Source organism: Copidosoma floridanum, unplaced genomic scaffold (assembly GCF_036245765.1).
Source record: "Copidosoma floridanum isolate Cflo_tuat_1 unplaced genomic scaffold, Cflo_Japanese_pri ptg000013l, whole genome shotgun sequence".
NCBI classification, from domain to species: Eukaryota; Metazoa; Arthropoda; class Insecta; order Hymenoptera; family Encyrtidae; genus Copidosoma; species Copidosoma floridanum.
The window spans coordinates 22,277,979-22,304,053 of NW_028321890.1; the positions used below are offsets into that span (position 1 = coordinate 22,277,979).

The following is a 26,075-nucleotide window of genomic DNA, read 5'->3' on the forward strand; positions in this document are numbered from 1 at the left end:
TCTTCAATTATTTCACTTTGCACTAAACTTGGACAATAATACAGAGAGTTTTGTTATCGCATATTAAGATAAATCTTAACTGTCATGGTTTGCGCATGTATACTGCAAAATGTACTGTTTCTCTTTCACTTACAATTGACATATTTAGTTACAACTGCTAATTAATTAGACTAAAAACTTCCATGAAAAATTTTTTTTTCGCACAGGCGTTTCATAGAATTTCAATAATTTGTGACATTCTACAAAACTTATGGATACAATTATACACAATTATACACATTCGTCATTGTCCTTAAAATAAAAAACTTCAGATACGAAAATTCAATACAATGTTACAGCTTTGATATTCTATTAGAATAACATATCCTCAAACTTGGGCGGATGCACACACACAGTTTTTTTTTTTTTTGTTTTTTTTGTTTTTTTTCTAATAAACTTGATTATTAATCAGTGCAGTGGACAAGAGCACATAAGCCAAGCTCATTTAGCGTAAAATCACGTTTAATGATCGTAATCAGCACACATAAAACGCAAAATTAACCGGCAATGTAAGTTTGATTGTACCACGCTACCGTACAACGTATCAAAAATGAAATACAAAAACTTTTGGGCCCGGCGTCTCAGGTCTTTTTCGGTCTGAGAATAAAATTGAGATTGTGGGCCGTATTGACGGCGTAATAGACGTTGGCCGAGCTCGGCAGTACCATCTCGCGGTCGGGTAGCACCTGAGCCAGCGTGAACTGGTCGGGATTGCCCTCGATGTCGAGTTTGAGCATGGCATTGCGTATGACCTGGGGCGTGCGCTCGTTGTTCGAGAGCATGATCGACTTGTAGAGAACAACGCCCTCGGTCTCGCGGCTGTCGCTTTCCATGGTCACCTTGATGATGTAAAAGTCCGGTGAGCTCACGTGCGAGTGCCCGGGACTCGATGGTCCGCCGTTGGCACCGATGCCGTTGGAATTTGAGACTTGCGAGGTGTTGGAGCGGCTCTGTTGGCTACCATTCAATCCGTTTGTGACGCCGCCACCACCGGAGCTCAACGAGATGTCCAGGGAGGGCAGTGAAGACGAGGAGGACGAGGAGGACATCTGCGAGGGTGACGTCCGCCTGTCGAGCGAGTTGTGCGGTGAGCTGCAATTTTTAGGTTTTTTATTCGTGTTTTTAAACTACATTATTCAACTCTAAAGTACTTATTCTTAGAGGCTTCTTCTACTCGATTATTACCAAGCAAGGAAGAAGAAGGCGCTATCAAAACTGAAATCAACTAGCTTGTTCCTCCTCTGGCATGTTATTTACGAAACCTTTCTCTGTCTTTCTTTTTATTGCTACGCTGACTAAAAATACTGGTATCCTCATAATACATTCGATTATTTTACTTTGTCAGTTTTATGCTGAACAAAAATTGTCGTACTACCCAATTAGTCTGATCTCAATATTAAGTTTACGTCGAAAAATTCAGTGTAGCATTAAAAAAAAGGTTGTATTCAGGTATAACCGTGAATTTTTTAAATTCATAAATCCTTGCCACAAAATGCAACAAGTTATTTAATTCGTTGAATGAAACACTCATTTTAAGCTCAAACAGCTGTAAAAAAAAAAAAAAAAAACTAAAACCATTCATACCTCGGCAACGAGTCCAAATCGCAGTAAAACTGAGAGCTACTCGAGCTGGAGGTCGAGGCGATCGAGTCGTTCTTCCGATGACCCGAGTGATTGTGGTTGTGATGATGGTGGTGGTGGTGGTGGTGATTGTGCTGCTTCTTCTTCACTACCGGGACTGCCTGGAGGCGATTGTTACTGGCAGTGCCGGCCGGGGGTGGCTCGATCCGGCAGCTCAGCCGGTAGGCCTCGCGATCGTCCAACACCTCGATCAAGTGGAACCAGCGCTCAAAGAGCGGGTCAGCGCTAAAGTTGTAGGCGTTCGCAGCTCCCTGGAGCAGCCTGATGCGGGCGAGCACTTCGAACTCTTTGCGACGCTTGTCGAAGTTTATCAGCCCATCGGCTATCGTATCCGGGATCGCGGTGTCGATCATTGTCAGATCGGTCAGGAAGGTGCCCAGGTACGGTATCGTTCCGTAGCTGATATTCTACGTTTGCAAAGGAAGAGGGAGACAATATTATTAAGATTCTTATTCGTTCCTTCGTTCAAATTTATTAGAGGAAAAATTAAAGAATAAACAAAACTCACTCCTGCACTGGTGTTCTGCTTCTGTAGGATCTTCTGTAGGTGCCTGTCGCTCCTTCCAGCCGTGTCGGCGAATTTGGCCGTGCCCTCCTTCATGAGGAGCTCACGCTGGGTCCAGGCGTTGTTTTCTTCGGAGAAGATCCGCTCGAGCTCGCGAAAGACCTCGTGCTTCTCCCGGGGTATGCACTGCCAGGTCTTTTCGAGTCTGTAGATGGGATTGCTCTGCAAGCCCGAGACTATGGCCTTGAGGCTACTGAAGTTTTTGAGCACCCTCAGCTCCTGAGCTATGTCGATCCAGGTCTCGATCACTCGGGCGCGGTCCTGCGTCTTGGTGCCGTCCTCCGGTAGCAGGCTCGTCGAGATGACGCGCAGCGAGACCGCGTTGAACTGATTCACCGTCGCGAGGACCGTAGAGGCTTCGTGGCTGCGCGAGCGGTCGCTGCGCCGCGACCAGACTGCGCCCAGGCACTGGTGGGCCACGAGCTTCTTAAATACCTCGGCATCCATGCGAGTAAGCTGCTCCGCAAAGTGACGGTGTGGCACCTCCGGGAACGCGTAGTTCGACCAGATGTTGTCGTTAAACGAGTCGTGCAACGGCCCGAAACGCCCGTTGCTGTCATAGATCGGGTACGCGTTGTCTGTAAGAGTTTTTGATTTTGTTTAGTCGATCCACAGTTAATTTAATTAGATGGATGTCGTCGGTATCATTTTTTGCGTCACTACTTTTGTATGATTAAGTGACGAGGAACAATGATGGCTTGTGATTAAAAGAGAGACATCCATACGGGACACTTAATGTCATTTGAACGAATACTTTTAATGCTAAAGCTTAGAAGATTCAAAACATTGTGCCGTTTGGGTAAGCAATGGTAAGCGATGATTTCGTCATCGAATGAGTAAAATTGTAACAATAAATTATAGAGAGTAAGACTCTACGTTACGATTACATAAGCGGGGAAGATTTAACTTGTCGTGGGCATAGGCGATGATAATCAGGGACAAGCAGTGATAAGCAATCATAAGTAAACTTGGGATCAGAAGTGATAGGCGCTGATAAGCTGAAGATGAGCAGGGAAAAGAAGTAATGAGATATGATGGACAGTGACAACTTGATGGATTATATCTTACTGAGTGTTATACGCCCTATTGATGATATCAAGTGTATTGTTGTTTATTTTTTACCTTTGTTTATGGTTAAATAATACGGATGTTTAAAAAAAAACTGAGTCATCTCTTTGAATGTTTTCAATGTAATCGAGTGTCTAATAAATGGTGTCTTAATTGAGACATTTAGTTTATTAATTCATTACTCTATTAATTGTCTTTTAAGGCAGATACAACTCCCTAATTGACATTTATGGTGATAATTTTAGAAATAAGTCTTTTTAATTCTACAGATAAATTGAACTATTTGGATATCAAATTTTTAATAGTACAAATTTTCTGCGTACACAAAATGTAATTTAAAACTAACGTAATTTAAGTATTTATCTGCTACATGTACGTCATTCCGTTTTTACAACAAATATACTATCCATAAGCCTATTGTAATCGCATCGACAGAGGCCTTTCAGTTTATAAATAAAAATCTCGATATATTGATTGATTTAATAAAGAGAGTATATTATGAATTGTTCTTATTTTGTGCAATGGTAATTATTAAAAAAATATGAAATTTAGATGTTTTCATTCATCTTAATTTTAGTTCATTATTTTGATTTGAATGTGCTACGTAAAATGATATTATTTATTAGCATTTAACAAAAATTTTGCCGTAATATACATTTATCTTTATTCAACTTCGTATAAATAGATCAACGTATTTCAGCATCAAACCAAATCAGTTCAGGCTGCAAATCTTATTATGTAAAACTAGTGTCAACTACAATAAATTTACAACTCCATTGTTTAGTCACATTTAAAATTCATAACGCGATCCTGTTACATCAATTTCTTTGACTACTTGATGATGAATAACTTTTCTGATTGTAATAATTAATTTATAAATGATTACTAAGCAAAATAAAAACAAAACAAAAAACATTAAAAACCAGTCACTTACCAATTTGGTCATCACGCTGGACGGACGAGAACCTGAGCAGGCGATTCCGAGCCTTGAGCTCGAGTTCAGAGCCAGGCAGCCTCCGATGGGCAAAGTCAAGGAGCCGCGTGAGTAAGGGATGGCCGGGGGGTGAGCGCCAGTCACCTGGATAGGCGTCCAGCCAGACATGCAACGCTTGGACAAGAGTCTTGCGGTGTTGGGTGTTGCTCACCTCGTCGAGCGAATCGTAGCGGGCAAGCAGGAGATCTAGGACCTCGTGGGGCGTCGTGAATGCTCGGTAAGTTGCCAAAAAGACGTTTATGTAAGTCGATTCCAGTTCGCCGTCGTCGTTTGCTAGGCTCTCGACGAGCCGCTGCACTGTACCGGCTTTTAGGAAGCGCACCCGCACCGTCTCCCATTCTAGGTGCGAAATCTCGTCGTCCGAGTCCTTTGGAAGGGATACATCGATTGTTTTTATTCAATAATTACGTACGAGCTAAATAAGATATCTATCAACTATAAAATTGAGGGTTTCAATTATCTACGGATTGAGAGATGTGTTGATCTAGTTCTTATATTCGCAACATTTTTCAATGATTCGATGGATCTTGTCTTTTTTGTTATGCTGAACAAAAAAAATTGCTATAAAAAAATCGATTAAAAAAAATTTTTTAAATGCCGAAGTAAAAAAAATTGCTAAGTGTAGTCTTGTGGCTAAATCTATGTCAAAATTACAATAAAAAATGTGTTTAAATAAATCGATTTTATAGATATATCATGTGTGTCAGATGGATCTATTATTTTCATTTTATTTTAGTCACTGCGAATACAGATTTTGATTGTCCCTTCTCTATTTTTATGTCTCTTATATGAGCACATTGTAGTATCGAACTTAATCGAAAAGGGTCGAACAAATGAGAATCATACTGTACCAACTGATCTATCACAACCAACAAGAGACAACTATCGTTATCAGTTATTTCCCTACTACCATCAACATTAATCACAATTACTGCAATAAATACAGCTGCATCTTGTGTAAACAGTGCATAAAAATTTAACTATAATTTTAAAAAGTGTTAAATCTAAGAGGAAAAAATCGATATTCAGTATGTCAATGTGTTTTTGTTCAAACTACGCCATTATTTATTTATTTTTTCTAAAGTACAAAAATTAAAGAAATATGGTGTGATTTCCTTGGTTTCAGAAAAATGATTTTATGGCTAATAAGTACAATTAACATAATTGTAATTAAAGTATTGTTGTTGTAAAAACCATAAAAATTAATTTTCATGTGAATGGAAAAAGTGACTAATCGATTATACAAATAATTCGGATTAAGCATTTTACGCTTCAGAGTCGAATGTCAAAAAAAATAAGGTTTAAAAAATTTCTTCTGATAAATAAAGTGTTGCGACAAAATTATATGTAGATAATAAACACCAATTGTTGCTTCAAGGTTTTTAACATATGTTGTAATTGTAGTTGACATTTTTATATACTATTGGTATAAAGATCGTTTGTTGTTTTATAAGTTTTATGAGTTTTTATTTAAAAATATTTCAGAAATTGATAATCGAATATTATTACGATCGTATATTCGCTTCAACAAGATTGTTCAACTCACCGAAGTAGAAATACTTCGCGTAGGCCTGTGATAGCATACTTTCTTTAGATAGACTGTATAGATGACGCCGTCACCTTTTTCCTCGCCCCAAAGACGCCACGTGGGCTGTAAATTAAAAAAAAATATACATATATATTATTAGCATAATATTTCAAAAATCTATTCAATTAAAAATCTACTTCAAACTTAGTTGTTTAAAAGACAACATTACATGGCCCAAAAAGGGCTGTAAATATCTTTACACCTTTATAACATTACACATTATTTTTCACGTATAAAACGATACAAATATAACAACTTGTTCATAAGTAGCATTAAAATAACATAGCATCAATCACATATTATGTATCAAGCGGTGTATAAAGTTGAATTTCCGCTACTACGGAAACTCTTCTAATGGTATCTGTCAAACTTAGAAGAAAAAAAATCTTACAGATAAGATAAATGTGATGCTTTTTCTAAATCTCCCTGGTTGATACGACAAAATTCCTACTGAGTATCCAAAGCGTGTCAACACACACACACTTCTGTGGATTATCCAAGCGATCGATGACCCCGAGAAGTGGGTAAACCACCACTATCCGCAGTCGGATGCAAATAAGTCCCCCAACGGCGTGTGTACGTATCTAGGGTCTATTTTTCATAGAAAATAAAGGAGAAGAGACGAAGTAGTCGAGAAAGAGAGACGAGATGCAGCATTCCGGAGAAGGGCAGCATCCGCAGAAGAAAAGGAGAAAATAAGGAAGCCGCGGCTAAAAGCTGGAATACAAATCTTGGGCAGGAGAAGAGGTGTGCGCATTTACCCACCGCCAGCTTTTGAATTATTTCCACGCCATCAACGGAGATACGTGTACGTATGTATACATGCAGCTATCTTTTGCGGGGTAGCAGCTGACACCCGAAAAACGAGGTGGTGTGTGCAACGTGTACTGCACCAGAATCGGAGTGCGGAACCACACGTGCGAAAGTGTTAGCACTTGTCCCGCTGGCTTGCTTTTTTGGGGTTGACGAGACGAGACTGGGTTTTCTTGTGAATGTGAGCGTGTTTGCTGCAGCCAAAGCCGTAGGGCATGAACTGGTTTATGTACATGCTCGAATAGAAACGAAATATTTTGCTCTCAAAGAGTTTGCCTGGGACTCGAGGGACTTCTTCAAATTGCTGCAATGAAGATACTGGAATAATTATTATTGTGAAGTTAATACTTCGTACATGCATGAATTTTATGGATGTTTATTTTATTTGCATGGTTTTTAAAAAAATACTCTCTATTTGTATGATTTGTATGATTGGTGAGCCCAGACCTTTTACACGCGTTTTGACATTAATCTTAGCGATTTTACATCAAAGTAGTAGTAGTTAATATTGTGTAGTTGTTTTGAAAAACGTGTCTCTTTCATACTTTTCAGGTCGAAGACTTAACTCGAAAGATTTTTAATTAATTTGCTTCGTTGCCAATGTTGTAATATGAAATTATATTTCAAAAGCCTTTGTATCTTAATTTTTCTCATTGCGTTTGAAAATGAATGGACATTCGTGCTTTCAATTAAAAAGCACTTGTATGTATTCATAGCTGCTGTAATTTAAAAATTGTCATTGTACAAGTATGAAAAATTTTCTTATAAAAATTAGATGTGTGTTAATGAGCCGTTGAATGCTCATTTGTCTCAAACGCATGGCATTTATCTCTCAAAGAATCCATCATCTACTTACTTTTTTCCTAATTACTTGTTAGAAGAACTTTGTGCAATGATTTCACGACAAAGTCGTGTGCAAAAACTCTCAAGTCACAAAACAGTACTTTCAACATTCAGTGCATACTCATCAAAATGTAAATAAGTCACTTAGAAAGTTCATGAAGGTGTTACATTTTATTAATGAACCATTGTTTGACATTTAAGTCTTGACTATATATTATTTGTATTTTTAAAGCATAGGGTCTGTAGTTGGAAATAAAATCATAATTTTAAATGTCGGAGAAAGTTACTTTTTTGAAAAACCCAAAAAAGTACTTGTGATTAACAACAGGTGAATGACATGATCATTATTTGTACAACTGCAAAATACGTAAACAGTTTCCTTGACCGATAGCTACGAAATTTTCCTATTCCAGCTAACAGTTATCGCAATCATTCTGTATGCAGAAAAATTTTCCAAAGCAGCAATCATCATTACCATTGCATATCGACTCTAATAAAGATGCACTTGATTGAAAATCTAGTCCTACATTTCAATATACAAGCATTGGCCTATAAAGCTCATAATCCATACCGGCTGATTAATAAGCACTCAGCCAACACGCTATTCGAAAGTGCAACCACGCAAGTAAAAGTTGACGAAGAAAACCGAAACACGAATAAAACGACGCAATCCTCGCAAATCGTCTCGCACAGGTATATTATACAGCAGCAGTGGCCGCTCCCGTTCTCGACTGCGGTGTGCAGCGATGAACAAGCTCTAATCGCACTGTGAGAAGTTGAAAGCGTGTCATTGCCACCCTAGTCCTCTCTCCTCTTTGCAAGAGACGAAGAAGCGAGGAAGAATAAGGAAAAAAATAAGCAAGGATGCAGTGGTCGTGAGCAGTTCTACAAGACGATCTGGTAATTAAAGGCGCGCGAGGAGCCAAGCCAGCCGTAACTCCGCGCGTGTGCGCGCACTGTCTTTTACCTCAGCCTTGGGTGCGTGAGGTGGACGGTGTGCTCGTCCGACCGACTGAGTCTTGGTTCTTGCTGTAACTTTTGTACCTGCCTTCGTTCCATTCAACCGTAGATTGCCTGACGAATCTTTTATTTAACGATAGAGTAATGGTCTTGTCATAAAGAATATAGTTGGATCGAGGAATGATAATTAATAACAAGATTTTAATCCTGAAAAAAACACGTGCAATAAGAAACAATCCTTGAAAAACATATCAATTTCTGGAAGTACAATAAAGAGAGAATTTACCTCTAAATATAATATAGACATTCCGCACAACACCAAACTAGTAATTTGCTAAAGTGAACCTCAAGAACAATGAAGAAAAAAAATAAAATAAACTAAACATGGTCTTATATATTTTGGTGGGAAAAAAAATCAAGGTGTGATTTTTAACGAAGATGACGGGAGTTCGCTACGGTTTGTAGCTCATCTTCCTTCGGTCAGTAAATGAAATAAAAAGGCCAGCAGCGGATGTGGAAAAAGCAAAGCAGGCTCACAACAAAGGCTTGACTTTTGCGCGCACATTAGGGCCCAGGAGAGTAAACACGCGCAAAAGATCAGCGGGTGGATGAGTAAGCCTTGCTTTATATCATGTGATATCCTCGTACGTGCAAAAATAAAAGAGGCAAGCGCCCAACGTGCGTGTAAATAGCTACTCATGTGTGAGGGAGCCAAGGCTGGGGATTATCGGCGAAATAAAAGCGACGACGAAATGCGGGACCCCCTTATCCATGAGTAATTGTACGGTGTGACTCTGGAACCGTATCAACAGCCGTTTATTGTTAGGAGAAGGTTCGATTGTTCGGAGGCTCATTATCCGGCGTCAATTGTCATGGACATTCAAGTTTAAAACTCGATTGAATCGCCACAAGAGCATAGAACTATACTGATGGGTAAGTGAAGAGTGACAGTATAGTTTATAAAATGCGTACTTGGCTAACAGTAATATTTTCTTGGAAAAAGTGTTGTTCTTTCTTTTGCCTAGCCAAGCAATCTATATTTTTACTTAGAATTTATATTTTTCTCGTTTTACTCATAAAAATGTTTTTTAGCGATTTAAAATTTTTTTCATCCATTTCCTAATACTACGACTATTTTATTCATTACAATATTGTTTGCAATAAAATGATTCCAATGATATTGTTTGATTTCAATTATTTCTCCTTGTTTTAAGAAACTTACTTTCTTGTAAATAAAAGTCCATTGATATGTAAATTATAAAATGTATAACCCATTCACATGTAGATGTTTTTATACTACCAAATAAATTGAAAAATAATGTCTTAAATAAAAACGTCTAAGTGATGTCACTTGACATTGCACATGAAATATGATTTTTGTATAAAAGGTATAAAACGAAAAGGAGTTGTTTTCGGCGAAAATTGACTCACAGCAAAACTCCCGACTCGTATGAAAATGAAAAAAAAGAAGGTAACGAAAAAAAATAAAGAAGTTAAATCACAACGAGTCAAGGATATACGTGTATACGTCCTGTGTAAGTGCGTTACAAGCTAGCAGCTCATTCGCCTCGGTCTGACGAACAAAGGCATCAGACACACACATGAAAACACTACACTAGCGATTTTCTTCTTTTCAAAGCAGAACAAGAACAAGAGTCTTGTTCGTACACTTGCGTATACATATATATAACCTACCCAGGTACTTCGAGCTCTTAACTTCCCGTCCGGCTACTTACTGCTGAATAATTATATGGTAGCGTGGACCCCCACACCGTACACAAGTGACTACCCAACACTGCACTAGTAGTATGTTTTACCCATATAAGTCCCTTTTCCACTATACGACATTCTTTCGTGTAATACATCGTGTGTTACGTTACGTGCACTCATACACATGCATACATATATACATAAACACATACACATGCTTGCGAGATGATTGTTGTGGGAAAGAGGCGAGTATTTATCGCCTTAGCGAATTGCAAAAAAGAATTGCCCTCCTATTGGGAACGGCTTGTATTGTGTCACGTAGTAAGAAGACGGTGACTTACAGCGTTTGATTTGCTTTTGTTAGGATTGGGATCCCTGGTAAATAATACTACGCGTAATGATGACATTTGATGAGAAAACGAGAAAAGTTGTGTCGTCTCCTGTGTAGAGTGAGAATTTAAATTTTATAGTCTTCATTCGTTTTTATTTTTTCAACTTACGAATCTTTCTTGTATTTAGATTATAGTAATTAGAAGAATGGTGTAGGCTGTTGTCTCGAATTGGTTGGGACAAAGTGCTCAAAAAATCTGTTCTTCCGATTTTTATGAACATTTAAATCAGACAATAAAGTTTAGACCTTGATAAGATCGGAATCTCGAAAGAAAGCAGCCATGATGATGTTAGAAAAAAAGTATATTACCGAGATAACATTGTTTTTTTCAATAAGAGACATCACTTTCTTGCCCCAAGTTGTCAAGATGTGCAAGAGAGGATGACTGTCCTCTCGAAAGTTATTGAACAAAATTTAAAATTTAATAAACCGATTCAAGTTTTCAATTTCAAAAAACGAGCATTACTTTAACTTGATACAACTAATTAAAATTTAGAGTACACAGCAAGCATTACACAAATCGCTACAGTGGAAGCAAAAAAAAGGAAAAAAAAAAAAAAACATTTTCTAATCGGTACAATAAACAAAAACAAAAAAAAAAAAACACCAAAATGCAAACGAAAGTCATAGCTGATGCGTAACACTATAGTGCACTGCGACTAGAAAAAACCAGCTCATCATCATAAAACGAAAAAAGAAATCACTTGATTCTCAGCCAAGTACTTAATCGGGATCCTCATTTACCTGCTTGACGTACCACCGCGCGGTGGCCCGATTCTTGCCTTGGGAGCTCGGCTTGCAAGGCGCACAAAACAGCAGGGGCGCCAGCTTGTTGCTAGGCTTGCAGGACGCGACCCTGGCAAGGGCGGCCACCACTCCACCACCTCCCGACGAACAACGAGCGGCTGACACTGGCTGTGGCGACGAGGGCCTCAGCCCCTCATCCCCGAGCACGGGCCACAGCATCCACCGCGCCCGCCACTCCTTTTGGCGTTCACCTTTATTAATCCCTTACTTCTTTGTTCCCCATCGTTGCTCCCACTGCTGCCTCGTCTGACAAAGACTGCCACCTTAGAGCCCTGATTTTACATTTTCGGGGTTAATGAGGACTGTTTGTACATGTATTCGCATTTTGGGGAGGGGGCAGGCTAGCGTACAATGCGCGGTTATCGATCTCTGTTTGGATTATTTTTTTTTTTTTTTACCACTACGGTTTTACTTTTTGTATACCCTCACGTTGTCGGTGAACTTCTTCAGACATTGTAATATAGTTTTTGTTTTTTTGGTAGTGAAAACTGGAACCACTTTCTAAAATCTACAAGTGCACACCTGCGTCAGCGCTTTTTTTTCCTTTTTTTTCACTTTCGATTCAAACTAAGCTTTCCCAACTTTGTCTTGCTTCAAGGGGTACAAACTTCAATTCATTCGAGCAAAGTAATTTACGTGTCTGGTGAAAAGAAAAAGAAAAATTTGAAAACAAGAGCCTCGCCAGTGAGAAACCACGCGAGTCTCCGATCGAACAACGTGCGCTGAATTGCCATCAAATTGGCCCCCTAATTGAAACTGCTTAAACGCAATAACAGCAAATTGGTATCGCGGAAAACTATGTTGTGTTTTTTCTTCTCCCGATGCAAGTTGGAAAAATGCAGCTTGTTAGAGCCAAACGAGACCCGTTAAGCTTTATCTGGATTGTTTACCCAGCCAGAGAATGGTCATTATAAATTCGAGTCACGACAAATGAGTACATGCATCGCGTTTGAAAAGTCCAATGATCGTAGCGAAAATCCTAGCGTCAACGCAGTTTACGATGTGCGTTGTGTTGCGCAACCGATGTATATTGGCCAGCTTGTAATCGAGTGAAATCTCATTGAGCTATGCGAGAATGCAATGCTAAAACTCATTAGCACATTCCAAAGTTCGCAACTGAGTTAGCTGTAGTGTAATCGTATCGAGGACAGCTTCGAGAGTTGAGGTTTTTACGCTAACGTATACAGATTGTTTTGTTGTCTGGAAAGGATAACTCAGCTACGCATCAACGAAAGTAATAACCACTCTGATGTTTAAAAAATTATCATTATTATGGCAGAGCTGGATCATCTCTTTTTTTCTATGATCTGCTAATATTTTTTATTCTAAAAGCAGCATGAGCTTTCGATAGGGCATGAAAAATATTGAATAACTAATCGCGAAAATTCAAAAATCTTAAGCTATCCAACATATTATCCAGCATCAGAAAATACAAATATCTGGATTTATGCGTGTGAAGCAACTGAGAATACACATGCAATACTGTTTCTCTCGATCAAGTTTGTAATCGATAACTCGGGGCTACAGAATGACAGACAGTACGGGACAAAGCTCAGCTGTTAGATTCATGGGAGCCATATACAAAGGAGTATACACATCAGAGCAGGAATCGTATCGAAGCTAATATGCCTGTGTGGGTCTATACGTACGGAGCCACCATGTCTAAATTTAGCCCTGAATGTGCAGTTTAATATAGTGGCCGTATAGAAGTATAGTATAGCGTGCAGTTGGGGTATTGGCGAACGAACAGAGTGTGGCTGCGTCGAGGCCGAGACGACGACGACGGGAGACGAAAGAGCGAGAGAAGCACTTAATTTGGGTTCACTTACGCCACAATTTGACGTTTCCTCGTTAGAGCTACCGTGGCATGTGGGTATTAAGAGCTGCATAGTAGAGGTGAGATGACGCGAAAAACCTCCGAATCAATGTTTAAGCTTAATCTCAAAGAGACGGCGAGTCTTGATCTGCACGAGCTGAAAGAACTCTAATCCAATTTAGCACGCTTTATGACTTAACTCCTCTATACTCATACTGTCACTTGGAGTTGAATTAATTGTTGCTGAGAATTACTGTACACCTATATGCTACGTATGTTTTTTTGGACTCATTTATTGTTTTGTTGGAAAATAAACAAATAAAGGACATGGTATGTTTTTACGTTGTTTATTTAAATTTTACAAGGATAACTTATGGATATGTTGGAACGAAAGTTCAAAATAAGAAGTTTCAATGGTAAAAAAATGTATAAGTTTGCAGCCTATTTTAAAGATGAACAATATAAAATAACAAAATGTCAATGAAAATTCTTAGGTCTTGATTTTTATAAAAATTCTCTTGCTTGTATAAAAATATTAGTTGAAGCTCAATTTGAGTACTCCGTTGTTTCACATGACTTATGTTTATCAAAGGAATTATATAGTTTTATTGTACTTTTTAAACACCATAAAACTCAAATATGGCCTATTGGACCAGGTTAATTCAATATAAAAATGATAATAAGACGACAAAGGTTGCAACGCACCAATAAAATGGCAAAAAAATCAAACGGTGACGTTCGAATTAAAAGACCCCAACTGTTCTGAATCACAGCACGAATTTAAGAAAAAAAAAAAAAAAAAAAAAAAAAAAAAAAACTGTCCAAAGAAGCAATCAAAAGTTATGCCAATGAAAAAGCAAACCATTCATTGGATACCCAATCGTATCCGCATTATATGGAAGATCGAAAAGTTAAACCGCACAAGCTTCTACTTCACCCAACTCTCTACGTGGAGTAAAAAAAAGGAAGAATGAAAACTAGAATATCCGAATGTTTCATTGTCTTGTTTCCCCGTACACGTGTACCAACGTTATTCCAAATACTCTAGGAGTCCAGACAAACGGAAGGAAAAGAAAGAAGAAGGACGAAAAACAGCTACAGTATCATACTCGCGTGGAAAAAGCGATCGGACGGTCGATAAAAGGTCAGTGTTCAAGCGGTAGGCGTACGTGTATCTATAACACACACGCACGCGTGCACAAGCGAGTGGGTGCCGCTCCATGCGTTACGACGGAAAGGTCAGTCCTTGGCAATCGCCGACGCCCGCACATCGCCGCTCTGTAGCCCGTGCGCGTAACTCGATCGATACATGAACACATTCTCGTATAGATAATTGATGTGAAAGTACAGAAGAGCTATAGCATACATAGTTTCTACACATATGTGTACGTTTTGACATTTTTATCCCTCGAACGTCATCCCCGACAGCTTTTTTTTTTTTTTTTTTTTTCTTTTGAGAAAATCCATGGATGGACCGAGCATACCTACCCAGCGTCAGTTGCGTAAGCTTCGAAAGTTCTATCACGAGCGTTGGATAATGTATACTTTGTGTTATTGAGATTTTCAGCTCTCGTACGCACGAAATTTCTTACTTTGGAGAGTATACAGCTGGTAACGACCTTACGCGCCGCTCGATCGGCCTTCGTGAAAGTTGGGAGAGCGAAAGAGAGCCAGCCTTAATTGAATATACATCCCGGAGGACGGATACTGTATGGATTTGTTGGGAAAATTGCGCCGGGCAATGAAAGCACGGGGTATTAGAAATCCGCGATGATTGACGATTAGTACAGCGGGGAAATTGCTTCGCCAGCTAAAAAAATTCCTCTCCAAACGGTGTCTTCGAGCGATCTGTTACAACGAACAGGAGGGGGATTAATGCCCGGAGAAGTTGAGCATAAACTCGGCAGGTGTAATTTATGGCAGCCCCGCGAGGTAAAAGTATTCGAGTGTGATTAGATCGTTACGTCCGACGAGACTATCAGGTGCTTGTTGCGTCTGTTTTTGTACGTATACAAGAGTATAGTCGTGGAATCGTTGTGGTTCATCGATTTTTATTCGCGTGCGGAGTGTTACGTTAAAGAGCAATGTATCGGTAAATCGTGATAAATATTTATTTCACATTTTTGTTCGGACTTTGCGTACACTGCTCGATTTGGCAGCAGCCAGGATTAGATTTTCTTTTTTTTTTTTTCGTATATACTTAACCGTACAACGCGAGGTCACTTTTATTCATAAAGTTTTCATCGTACAACATACTCCAGTAGTGGATCGTTATTGTTATTAAGAGTTAAAAATAGTACTCGAGCTTGTGACACAAGAAAGCATATACGAAAGAGATAACAACAAGTTGGCTGCACGTTTACGATGCCAGTAGTATTACAAAACGACTCGCGAGCGCCTACCTATATTGTTATTCAATTTAATTGCATAGCTTTGAAAATTTAGCTTCTTCGTACGTAGCAATACTGGTTTGAATCTAAGGTTGCACACTTGCAAGAGTCGACAAGATTTTTGCAGTCTTTTTCAATGACTTAAAAAAAAATACGCAGCCTCTCGATTTAACCACAATCACTTGCGACGAAAATATTAAGCTAGGAATGAAACGTCTTTTTGACGAGTCCTATACCAAAGCAAAAGCCAGTGAGGCTCTCGTACCGGCGGCCCGCTAATTGTTTAGCCACTTTATATAAGAGGCGATAACGCGAGTGCCCCAGTAACGCTATACCCGGGCAAAATATCCGTACACTCGCGCGCGCGTAGCTCTGGTGTACAAGGCGCGAATGAGATGAAAAAAAAAGTTTATACAACCGTCAGGACGTTCGGTAGAGATAGCGGGGGAGGGACCACTTGCGGGGCAAGGGGGAAGTAGCGATGAATGAAGACTTGGCATCGCTGCGTTGGTTACGGCAGCGTATGTGTATATTTGTAATGTATTTGTGCTAAAGATGTAAGTATTTGATTTTTATTCGTTATAACAATGTAATAAAAATGAGTAAATAATTAAAAAGACTTGTGACAGATATATGTACATACAATTATATTCGTAGCTAATGTAAATGAAATTCTTGAATTTTTATGTGACTTGAAAAGTCTCATTGAAAGTGATATGTTAAATAATTAGGACATACTCTAGTCTCTGCGATTGCTACGAGCATGTGATTTTGTTATCTTGTATAAAAAAATTGTATTGTACAAAAATTACAAACCGAAAAATTTATTAAGAAAAATAAATATGTGTTATTATAATACAATGTTTTGTTATGGGTACGGGTGGAACCTATATACATACACTCACACACATATATAAGCTTATTTTTTATACAGAAATATATAAATATCTACCATAATATTTAGATATTTACTGATTTACGTCCTGGAACATTTTGAATTTCCCGCTTCTTGCAACGTTGCCTACGAACGAGACGATCGTCGCGAAACTTTGTGTACATATAGTTAATAACATTATCTGTGACATGTAAAAAAATTGGAGACATTCATCACGCCAATTTTTTTTAAACTGTGTTTTTATAAGTTTCCCCATAAGCGACCGTGTTAAAATGACTGAACTTTGAAATTCAATATCTTGGAAACGAAACAGACGAACCTCTTGAAATTTTAACAACTTCATTGTAACAACAATAAGAACGTCTGGTTAAAATTTCAAAAAGATTCATCACAGGGTTCTATCTCTACCGAACGTCCTTAAAGTGTCGATGACTCGAAGGCCCGAGGAGCAGACGTGCGTGTAACGCCGTCGATAACCTGTCCCTATCTTTTTTCGCACAGTCTCCTGGCACGAATCGTGCCAATGTGTATAGAAAGTGCAACCTGAATGAGGATACTACGCCCTGTCGGCCAGCTGTCGTCGCTGTAAAAACTGCAGGAGCAGCTCGCCAAAATCGCTGGCACGGAAAGACATATATTTTTTATTTTATTTTTTTTTCATGCGCGTCGATACACCCACACTGTTGTGATTCTGGATTGGTGGTACAAATTTCAGGATTTTATGTACGAAGCCGATACTTTGTTTCGCGGGATCGAGGTGGCTTTCAATTTAATAACGTGCTTGCTCTCTAACTTTACAAGCTCTGATGTTTCTAGGTTGAGAAAAAAAAAAAAAAAAAATTATGAATTAAATCAACGCAACAAACATTCGGGCGCTTGCTTAGCGCGGGTCACGGCTCGTAAATATCAAACGAGTTATTAAACGGGTTGATAAACCAGCGTGGCGAAATTCGCGCTCAACGAGCGCGAGGATGATTATACAGGGCACGTGTGTAACAGCGTGTATAACGTGGGTACGAGCCAAATGGATGGAAATTCTGGGACGGTCATGATCGAGTCGATTCGTGCGAGACCTTATATGTTTTCTTAGAAAAAAAAAAAAAAAAAACAACTATTCGCTGCCGAATAGCCGCTACACTTTTTTCTCTTGGCCTATTTTGCATGGCGTACCTACGGGCGTACGCATGAAATCTTTATCACAGCCCATACCACCGTGGAGGGACGTTAAAGTCGCCGAGGAGAAAAATCAATGCGAACAACGCGGTGAGCACCAATAAAAGAGCGTTGGTGGTAACATTGGCTCATAGCCTCTGGACAAAGGAGGGGAAGGAATAAAGTAGCCAGGATAATTTACTGCTGAGGAGTATAGTTACGAGCGCGTTATCATCAAAGGTCACCTCCTCGTTGTGCGAGTTACATGGGGAAGAAAAACGGAAATGCGATTGTTATTACGCAATATTGGCGATGTCATACCTCGCGCGTCATTTGGACGGAGAGGGTGATGTACGACGGAAAGGAGGCTGAGCGAGAAAATTGTCCGAGAACTGCGTGTACGTAATCGGAATGTCATTGCAGCCGGTAATGGGTGCAGTTAAACGTGCATAGGGAGAAAACTATGAAATTTGTAAATTTCGAGAGTTCAGTTAGCGCACGACGAAGATGCCGGAGTCTCAAAGTTTTGCTGGTCCCGTTCGCACATTCCTCGCCGTGGGATTAGATGTGCCGGGCTTCAAGGACGTCTCGCGTTCAAAGGTGGGAGTGAGCGAGAAATTCTTTCGACGGCTGCTACACGCGAAATAACGAGTCTAGCTGTTGGCTGGATTGGGATGTCGAGGGCAATACTATTACCGCCTGAGATTGTTTAAGCCAACGGATTCTTGCTCACTCGCTGCGTTTTGGAAGCAAAAATTTAATCGCAAGTGAGTTTAACGGAGATGAAAAAGAAAGGTGTGTTTATACCTATCTCATGCGAATACAAAAAACACAGCTTCACGATTGTGTCGACCGTTGTCCAGATGACAAAGTGTAATCTTCCTCTACTTAGTTCGTGAAATTGCTTGAAAAAACTAGGCTAAGCCACTCAAAGGCGTCAAAAAATCTGCTCGTTTAGGTATTAATGAAGAAAAGAAGAAAACAAGGCAATCGTTACAAATAACGCATCAGTAAGTAGTACAAGTAATCTCGACAAAACATTAAAAAGGCTAAAATCAGTGATATAGAACCAATGCATACTTTATCAGGAGGAGATAATAAAAAAATTAAAAAAAAAAAAAAAGAATAATTACAATAACAAAAACAAAGATTACGAGCGAGTAATCCCTTGAAGATCAATAAATACGCATCGTTGGTAAAACCCATCAAGGCTCAATGATCCGATGATTGAACTCGGTAAGAAGAAGACGAAGAAGAAGTAGAATAAGACAGTGCAGCGTCAGCCACGCTCTTTTTTTATCACCGCTTTGGGTGATAAACTCGTCCAAGGAGTGTTAGGTATCTTCTCTCTTCGCATGCCATCGCGCTTACGTGTATTATCCATCTGCGTGTACCTGGAGCGCAAACAGCACGAAAAACGAGTCATTCGACGCATGCATACAAACTCGCGCAATTACTCATTCGCTGAATTTCCTTCCTGCGTGAATGCACTGTTTGCACACGTGCTGCAAACAACATCTCCGGGGCTTGCATTGTGCACTGCGTGTATATGACTCGGTGTGCCGGTAGACTTTTTTTACCCCCCTTTCAGGTAAGTATACGCGTTTTCTACGTCATTTGTACGAACAGAGCGAGTTGCGCGCTTTCTCCAGCTACACGGTGCGCTTTTTTAATTCATTCGAGCTTAAAGATTTTCGTAAAAGGCCTCGAGCGCGCGCTCCCGCGCGATAGGCGCGGCTTCGAAAGCGAGATCCTTTGCATGAATCACGCAATCGCGAGCAAGATGGATTTTTCAGGAAAACTCGAGTCGGGAAAACAAAGGAGGGAAAAAACGGTGATACGGTTACAATTTCTGGGGCAGAAGTGATTTTTTTTTTTTTTTTTTTTTTTTTCTCGGTATGGAGGAAGAGTCATGGTTCTGGAAAATCGGTGAGAGAGGTTTTGTTCACTGGAAATGGATGATAGATGAAAATCGATTGACTCGCTTTAGCAAAGATAAAGCACACGTTGGGGCTTTTTAGTACATGTTTCATTCACGTAGACTGTATGAATTTCAAAGAAAACGATTCGCAAACGAATAACTCATCAACTCTCGATTTAAAGATCCTGGAGAAAAATCAATATAAGTTACCCTGAGAATTAAATTTGTATTATTTTCACACTAACCCACCACAGGGGTGCAATATACGGGATATTGTACCCTAACACCTCGAAAACTCGTCTCAATGCATATTAACAAGAAAACCAGAAAAAAGTAGTAATCATTATCATTAGGTACATGGTTGTCCAAGCGTTGACGATTGCGATGAACGACACTAATTTTTTATTGCCATCTATTGTTAGATCCAAACTTCGAACCTGATGTTTATCTGAATTACGCCACGTAAAGCGTTACATACTTATGCATTAAAAGAAAACGATGAAGTAAAAATCGAACAAACGACGTAACTGATTATTTTATTTGATACATAAATGCAACATCAATAACTTTGATACTACAGTACAAGCGGAAAATCAAACCAAAAATAACCAAATTTCCAAGCTGCTTTATGATTTGAGACAGTCTTACTATCTAAAAATTACAAAAAATCGTAGTTTCTCTATGGAAAATAAATTTCCAATGCGCCCATGAATCCAAACAGAGATAATAACCCAGACATGTAATACCTTTAACCCATAAAATGCTCACCACAAACTGATGTCTGTTTACGGTAACGAAGAATCGCCTGAACGACTCGCGTTAGATAAAGTCTTATCGTTTCTCCGAAAGTTCGCTCCAACCCACATGTACCTCGGGATGAGCAATGGCAAAAACAAACCAACGCCACCAAGCCAGTAATATAAAAACAACACTGGTGAGCACACGATATTGTAACTAACACTTGGTACGAATGAGAAAAAAAAAAAAAAAAAAAAAAAGAATCACCAAGAGTCGCGATAAGGTACGCGTATCGCGTTTGTCAGATAATAAGTGTACGCGAGCGCGTCAGAGTTCCAAGCGCGACTGGTTGGAGTTTAAAGCCCAGCTCGCGGAGCAGCATGCAAAGACAGACTGTTGGGTGGAGAGAGACAGAGTAGGGGATAGTTGTCGTCGCGCCGGCTGCCTGCGTACGCGAGCAAGCGTGCAGCCGGCCGCTACACATAGCGTGTAAATACGTAAGTATATATAGGTACGGAGAGTCGATGATTGTATATATACATATATGTGTGCACGAAGCAGATTGGGTGTGTATTTTGCAACTGTATAGCGGGTGACGACGACGACGACGACGTCGATACCAAGGGGTGTGTAGTGTACGAGGGAGGGGGTACATACGTAGGCCGAGCTCTTCTCCTCCTGCGCGTCGTAACATCCCCTAGGGCGCCAGCGCCGACAGTTCATGTGCTGGTGTGTAACTATGATCTTGGCAGTAATCCGACGTGGAAAAACAAAATTATACAGTTTAAGATGCAGACATGTGCCAGGGGAGTGGAGCTGCCGAGATTCTTCACCTTTGGCGCGTATACATTATACGAGCGTAAAGTGTATCTCTGGAAGGGGAGGGGTTATTCTACCTGCGAGTTCTTGCGTCAGAAGGGGTGGATCGTATGTATACTTCATACGTTTGAATTTTTACTTCATGCATGCGCGTGTGTGAATTATTTAACGAGCTTGGTAACGAGCAGGGGTCGTTGGGGATTAATTTGTTGCATTTATTAAATGGTCGATGTTCTATGACTGAGGTTTCTCATTTAAGTTGGGGAATGCTGATTTTTTTTTTTTTTTTTTTTTTTTGAAAGACTGCGTTTGAAAGTAGAATGTGGAGTTTTAATTAGGTTTTTTGTTTTATACATTTTGCTATTTTGAGGGTTCCAAAGATATTTAACTGACGCTGCGAAGCTTTTTTTTAAAGAAAATAAGAGTAGTATGCTATAAAAAGTCGAGGTAATAAATAATTTACATCACTGTGAAAAAGTTCATGTATTTCACATGTGACAGACATGGTGGTTCTAAGTCATCGAGATATTATCTGCTGGAAAGCCAACTACTTGAATATTTTTGTATTGTCAAGCGTCAGACAATGAATGAAAGTTTTATTGTTTTTTTAAACACGCCAGTACGTATTGTATTACTTGTACTGCCAGTCCGAAGCCTGGATAAAGTGTGACGGGAAAAATAATAATTTTTCATCAAATACGTATAGGGCACACTTTTTTTAATGAATTTTAATGCAAACTTTTTAGACTCTTGGGAACGAAGTCGGCGACTTCAAATGTAGCATATAATTTATTTCTAATAGTATTTTTTAATGTCTAAATATACTATCCAAGTGTCCGTAAGGTGTTACAACAAGGAAAACAATACCATCACGTCGCAAAAAATTTTCAATGATTGTACATACACTTGTTAGCCCGTCAAAAGAGTTGTTTCTACAAAAAGTGGATTTTGAAGGTGATCGAGACGCACAAGGAAAATCATCTACTTCAAATCTGATGGCTTGCATTAACATTGATATGTATTGTTTTCAAACGGTCAAAAATTATTTATTGTTTCTTTCCCCTACTTATGTATTTTTAAATTAAAATCTACCTCCATTCCTAGGTACTTGCACATTGATAATAAGAGTAATCCGAATAAATAAATGGAAATTTACTTTTAAAATGAAAACAAAATAAACTCGCGGGACCATTCACGATCAATAAAAACGATCAATCATGTCTTCAACGATTTGAGTGGCAAATAAATACAGAGCTACACAGCTAGAGCAATAAACCGACCTTGCCTTTACTACTACACTACTTCAGTGCTACATCAAAGTATCGAAGACGAGCGCCTATTATTGTCGAAGAGTCAATTGTCCGAGAATTGAAAAGATCAGCTGTGTCTTCTCGCAGAGCACGTGGTAAGCTGAAGTGTAAAAGACACAAACGTCAGAGCCTAGGGTGCACGTATAGTCATCACCGATCGACGGAATTCAGCTGGTAAGACAGATGTCTCACTTTGTCGGCATTGAGAAGTGGATTAGATGCTGCTGACTCCGCGGATTTCTCGAGAATCAACACGAAAGTATCAGAAAACTGTAGCTCTCAGCTCCGTCGATAAGCACCGCTGGGTGTTCTGTTTCTGTCGAGGTTTCTGTGCTGCCGGAGCAGCATTTTACGTGTACCTGTGCTGCTTATAAGTATTACATACAGATATGTATATACATACATTGGATTATATATGGTTCAAGAGGGAAGTGGGCTAGAGCCAAATGTGACGATCGAAGAATGCGGATGAGACTGCAGCCACACTTGAACTTGGAGATTAGATTTAGTTGAGATTAGATTGAACTTTATTAAGAACTGGTGGCCACCAAGATCATGTCAGGTCCTCAACAACAACCAAAGAGAAGAATCAGCTTGTACTATTTTATATAAACAAATATGGTAAAGAATACGTATATCCATGCGTGTAAAAATGTGTACTTGTATTCGCAAGACAAATATCGTTATAATGAAACGAGCTGATTAACTTTGAGTGATTACTTAATTTTGGAATCGTGTGGATTGTAAATTCTGTATAATATCCACTTTCAAGGACTTGGGTTGATTATTTCATTTGAATGGCATTCAACTTCATCCGTAGGGGTTTTCTCTATTCATCAATGGTGAGAAAGTCAATAAGAAAAGGGAAGATTCATCGTAATGTATGAAAAATTATAAAAACACAAGCAGTAAAGTTACCATATTACATATAAAAGTCAGGTATCTTAAATTCACCTACAAACACAAACTGAAAGACATTACAGTTGACCTAGAACAAACCCTCGGACGCAAAAAAGCTTCGAGAAATCAGTAATGGCACATCAAACCAGGTGTCCAAAAATGGCAAAGAAAAACGATCAATTACAACGTGTCGTTGAGCAGCAGCTCCGGAGCTTTTCTCCTTATCGAGCGACTCGAGCAAAAAAACCCCTGGCAAATATCAATCGCACCGTCTCCCCGGGAACGGGAGGAGGAAGGGGAAAAAAAGGTGGAAGAAACTTACCCATCCGTCAATGCGCGCGAATTAGAGAGCACATAGTGGATCTCGGTGATCGATGTACTCCGCGCACCTGTCACGGAACTCCGCGCACAGCGTCCGGTCACGCTTTCTAATGGGATCCGGAAAGAAGAAGAAGACCCGGCACGGAAAATGGTGCGTGTGTCCGTATAAGTATATGCACCTGTACGTATTACGTGTGTGTTAGCTTCGACGGTATGACAAGAATCTGGGTTGCCTATCAATGGTTGCACGACTTTTTTTGAAGCAATGCCGTTGTCTATGAAAGGTTTTTGCATTAAGTGAGTGTGCACGTGTGTTGCGATTGAATTCGGACCTCAACGCTGCTTTTGGCGGTGATGGTTGGGCCAGCGAAAGTCTTTTTGTTTTAGAAAGGCAGCCACTCATACTCCAGGTGCATAGTAAGACGGCTGTAATGTGTGTCGGCGTTTGTTGTGCAGTTTGTAGCGATATTTATTTCACAGGTGTTCAAGAACGTTTATCTGACCTTATTGATGAATGTTTACTTGGCATTGGCAGTTAGGGTTTTCAGTAACATTATTTACGTTTATTTGAATTATGAAATGTCTCTGAAAAAAAAAAAAAAAAAAAAAAAACCATTTGTGTGATTTCTCAGTTTGAATTGAGTTAATAGTCTACTATTTATACAGCTTGCCTTTAACGTGTATTTTAGGTCGGTTTTTTTCGTATTCTAATGTGGAGATGTATTGAAAATATTTTCAAAAGATCATATTCTCAATTTTCATCAATTCGCTGACTTATTCTTCGCTTGTTATTGTTACTTCGTTCTTGTTTTTTTCAAAAGCGACGACATCGTAACTTGACGATCACAGCCAAGTGCGTAAAGCTTGTAATCATGGAATCAACGTAATGTCAAACGATCTTGAGTACCAATGCGTCACTTTTCGGCTCGTAACTCGCTAAATTATCAGTTCGCATAATACCCATTAAAATCCAATTAATCCATATCTGCATTACACAGTTGGCAGCGCGCAAGGAAAAACGAAGAAACGATAAACGTCGCACACTGCGCTATCAAATCTGGTGAGTAGCGAAAAAAACGGAAATCGATAGTTTGTCGACCATTTGCTGGTATCGCTGTACATCTCTCCTCCCCTGAGGAACATCACCAAACCCAAAATAGCTTTTAGCTATTTATATTCTGCGTACCTATAGACATTAAACAATTACACTAGTTTAATTATGCTCTTTTACACCAACATCTACTGTAGTTCTTGCTTCACCTTGTAGCGTAAATGCTCCCCTTCTCAGCTTTTTGTAAGTCATGGCAAATTTTCTTTTTTTCCCCTCAATTTTTTTCCTTTTGTTTTATTTATTTCGTAAAGAGTGTAACCTATGAGTTGTTCTTCTGCAAAAATTTCGTGAATATGACAGATGTATTTTTCAAAGATTTTCCCTGCTCGCCCTTGAAAAAAAAAACTGCTTTTGTATCTTCCTACGTGCGAGCTCTGTGCCAGTGGAATGAGGGAGGAAGCTAGAGGGTGCACGTGCTGCGCATAAAATAGAGGCATCGGACGTCGACAGCAGGATTTTGCCGTGAAACTCTACGCGACAATGAATTTTGCCGACTTTCAAACTGACCTTCTCGTATTTGCGGCCTTTTTGCTCTTATCGCAGTACCCACGAGTGCTTGCGCAGCATTAGCGATACGACGCGAAACTATCTTTGTGACGTACATAGTTGGTCTGTCGGTGTCGTCGCTCCGTGTTCGTGAATGACGTCACGCGTTCGCGGTCACAAGTGCCGAGGAGATCTTTGGGGGCTACAGGTAGGATAGTTGAAAGTCAAGTTTTTTTAAATAATTGCCATCAGGCCTCATAATATGATCTTTCAGAAAAAGAGGCTTACGAACCGATTGATCGTTTCAAAAGTTTTTGTGATTCGTTTGGGGAAAAGCGATTAATTATGCTCATACCGTTTTGTTCGACGATTTTAAACACAGTAATAATTATAGGTGACTGAATAATGCAAAACACTATAGTAATTTAGTACCTAATACTCCAGTACATTGGGGATTACAGCCGAAATTGTAATCGTAGCATTATATTCGATAATGTGAAGAATTACATTCCTTTACAGTACTACATTTTTTTTCCACAAGTAACAATTATTGCAACTAGAATTACTAATCAGCTTCGTTCTTAATTATTTCCAATCTTTTTATACCTTAAGTAAAATACTGTTAATACGTCACCTTAATAATTTAAAGGTAATATTACAGATTTCACCTAAAATTGCATCTACAATTCTAGTTATTACCAAAAGTCTAATACCAAGACCACAGATAAAATTATGAAATTAACATTTTTTCCTGTGAGTCATACTAAAAAAGTGTATTTTAACCAAAGTGATGAGTG

General features: G+C 39.3%; 1 protein-coding gene across 2 annotated transcripts in view; it reads right to left on the reverse strand.

Moving 5' to 3' along the window:
- Positions 1-407: 407 nt before the first annotated feature.
- Rgl (Ral guanine nucleotide dissociation stimulator-like) overlaps positions 408-26,075 on the reverse strand; it is a 37,694-nt gene continuing 12,026 nt past the window's right edge. The window contains exons 1-6 of one of the 2 annotated variants that reach the window (XM_014348592.3): positions 11,357-11,594; positions 5,854-5,958; positions 4,248-4,674; positions 2,189-2,823; positions 1,624-2,087; positions 408-1,131 (exon numbers count right to left, since the gene is read on the reverse strand). In XM_014348592.3, coding sequence (XP_014204078.2) covers positions 621-1,131; positions 1,624-2,087; positions 2,189-2,823; positions 4,248-4,674; positions 5,854-5,958; positions 11,357-11,578 — 2,364 coding nt within the window. In that variant the 5' untranslated portion in view covers positions 11,579-11,594 and the 3' untranslated portion in view covers positions 408-620. Of the gene's footprint in view, positions 1,132-1,623; positions 2,088-2,188; positions 2,824-4,247; positions 4,675-5,853; positions 5,959-11,356; positions 11,595-26,075 lie in introns of those variants that run through there. The other variant, XM_014348593.3, reaches the window with a different exon arrangement.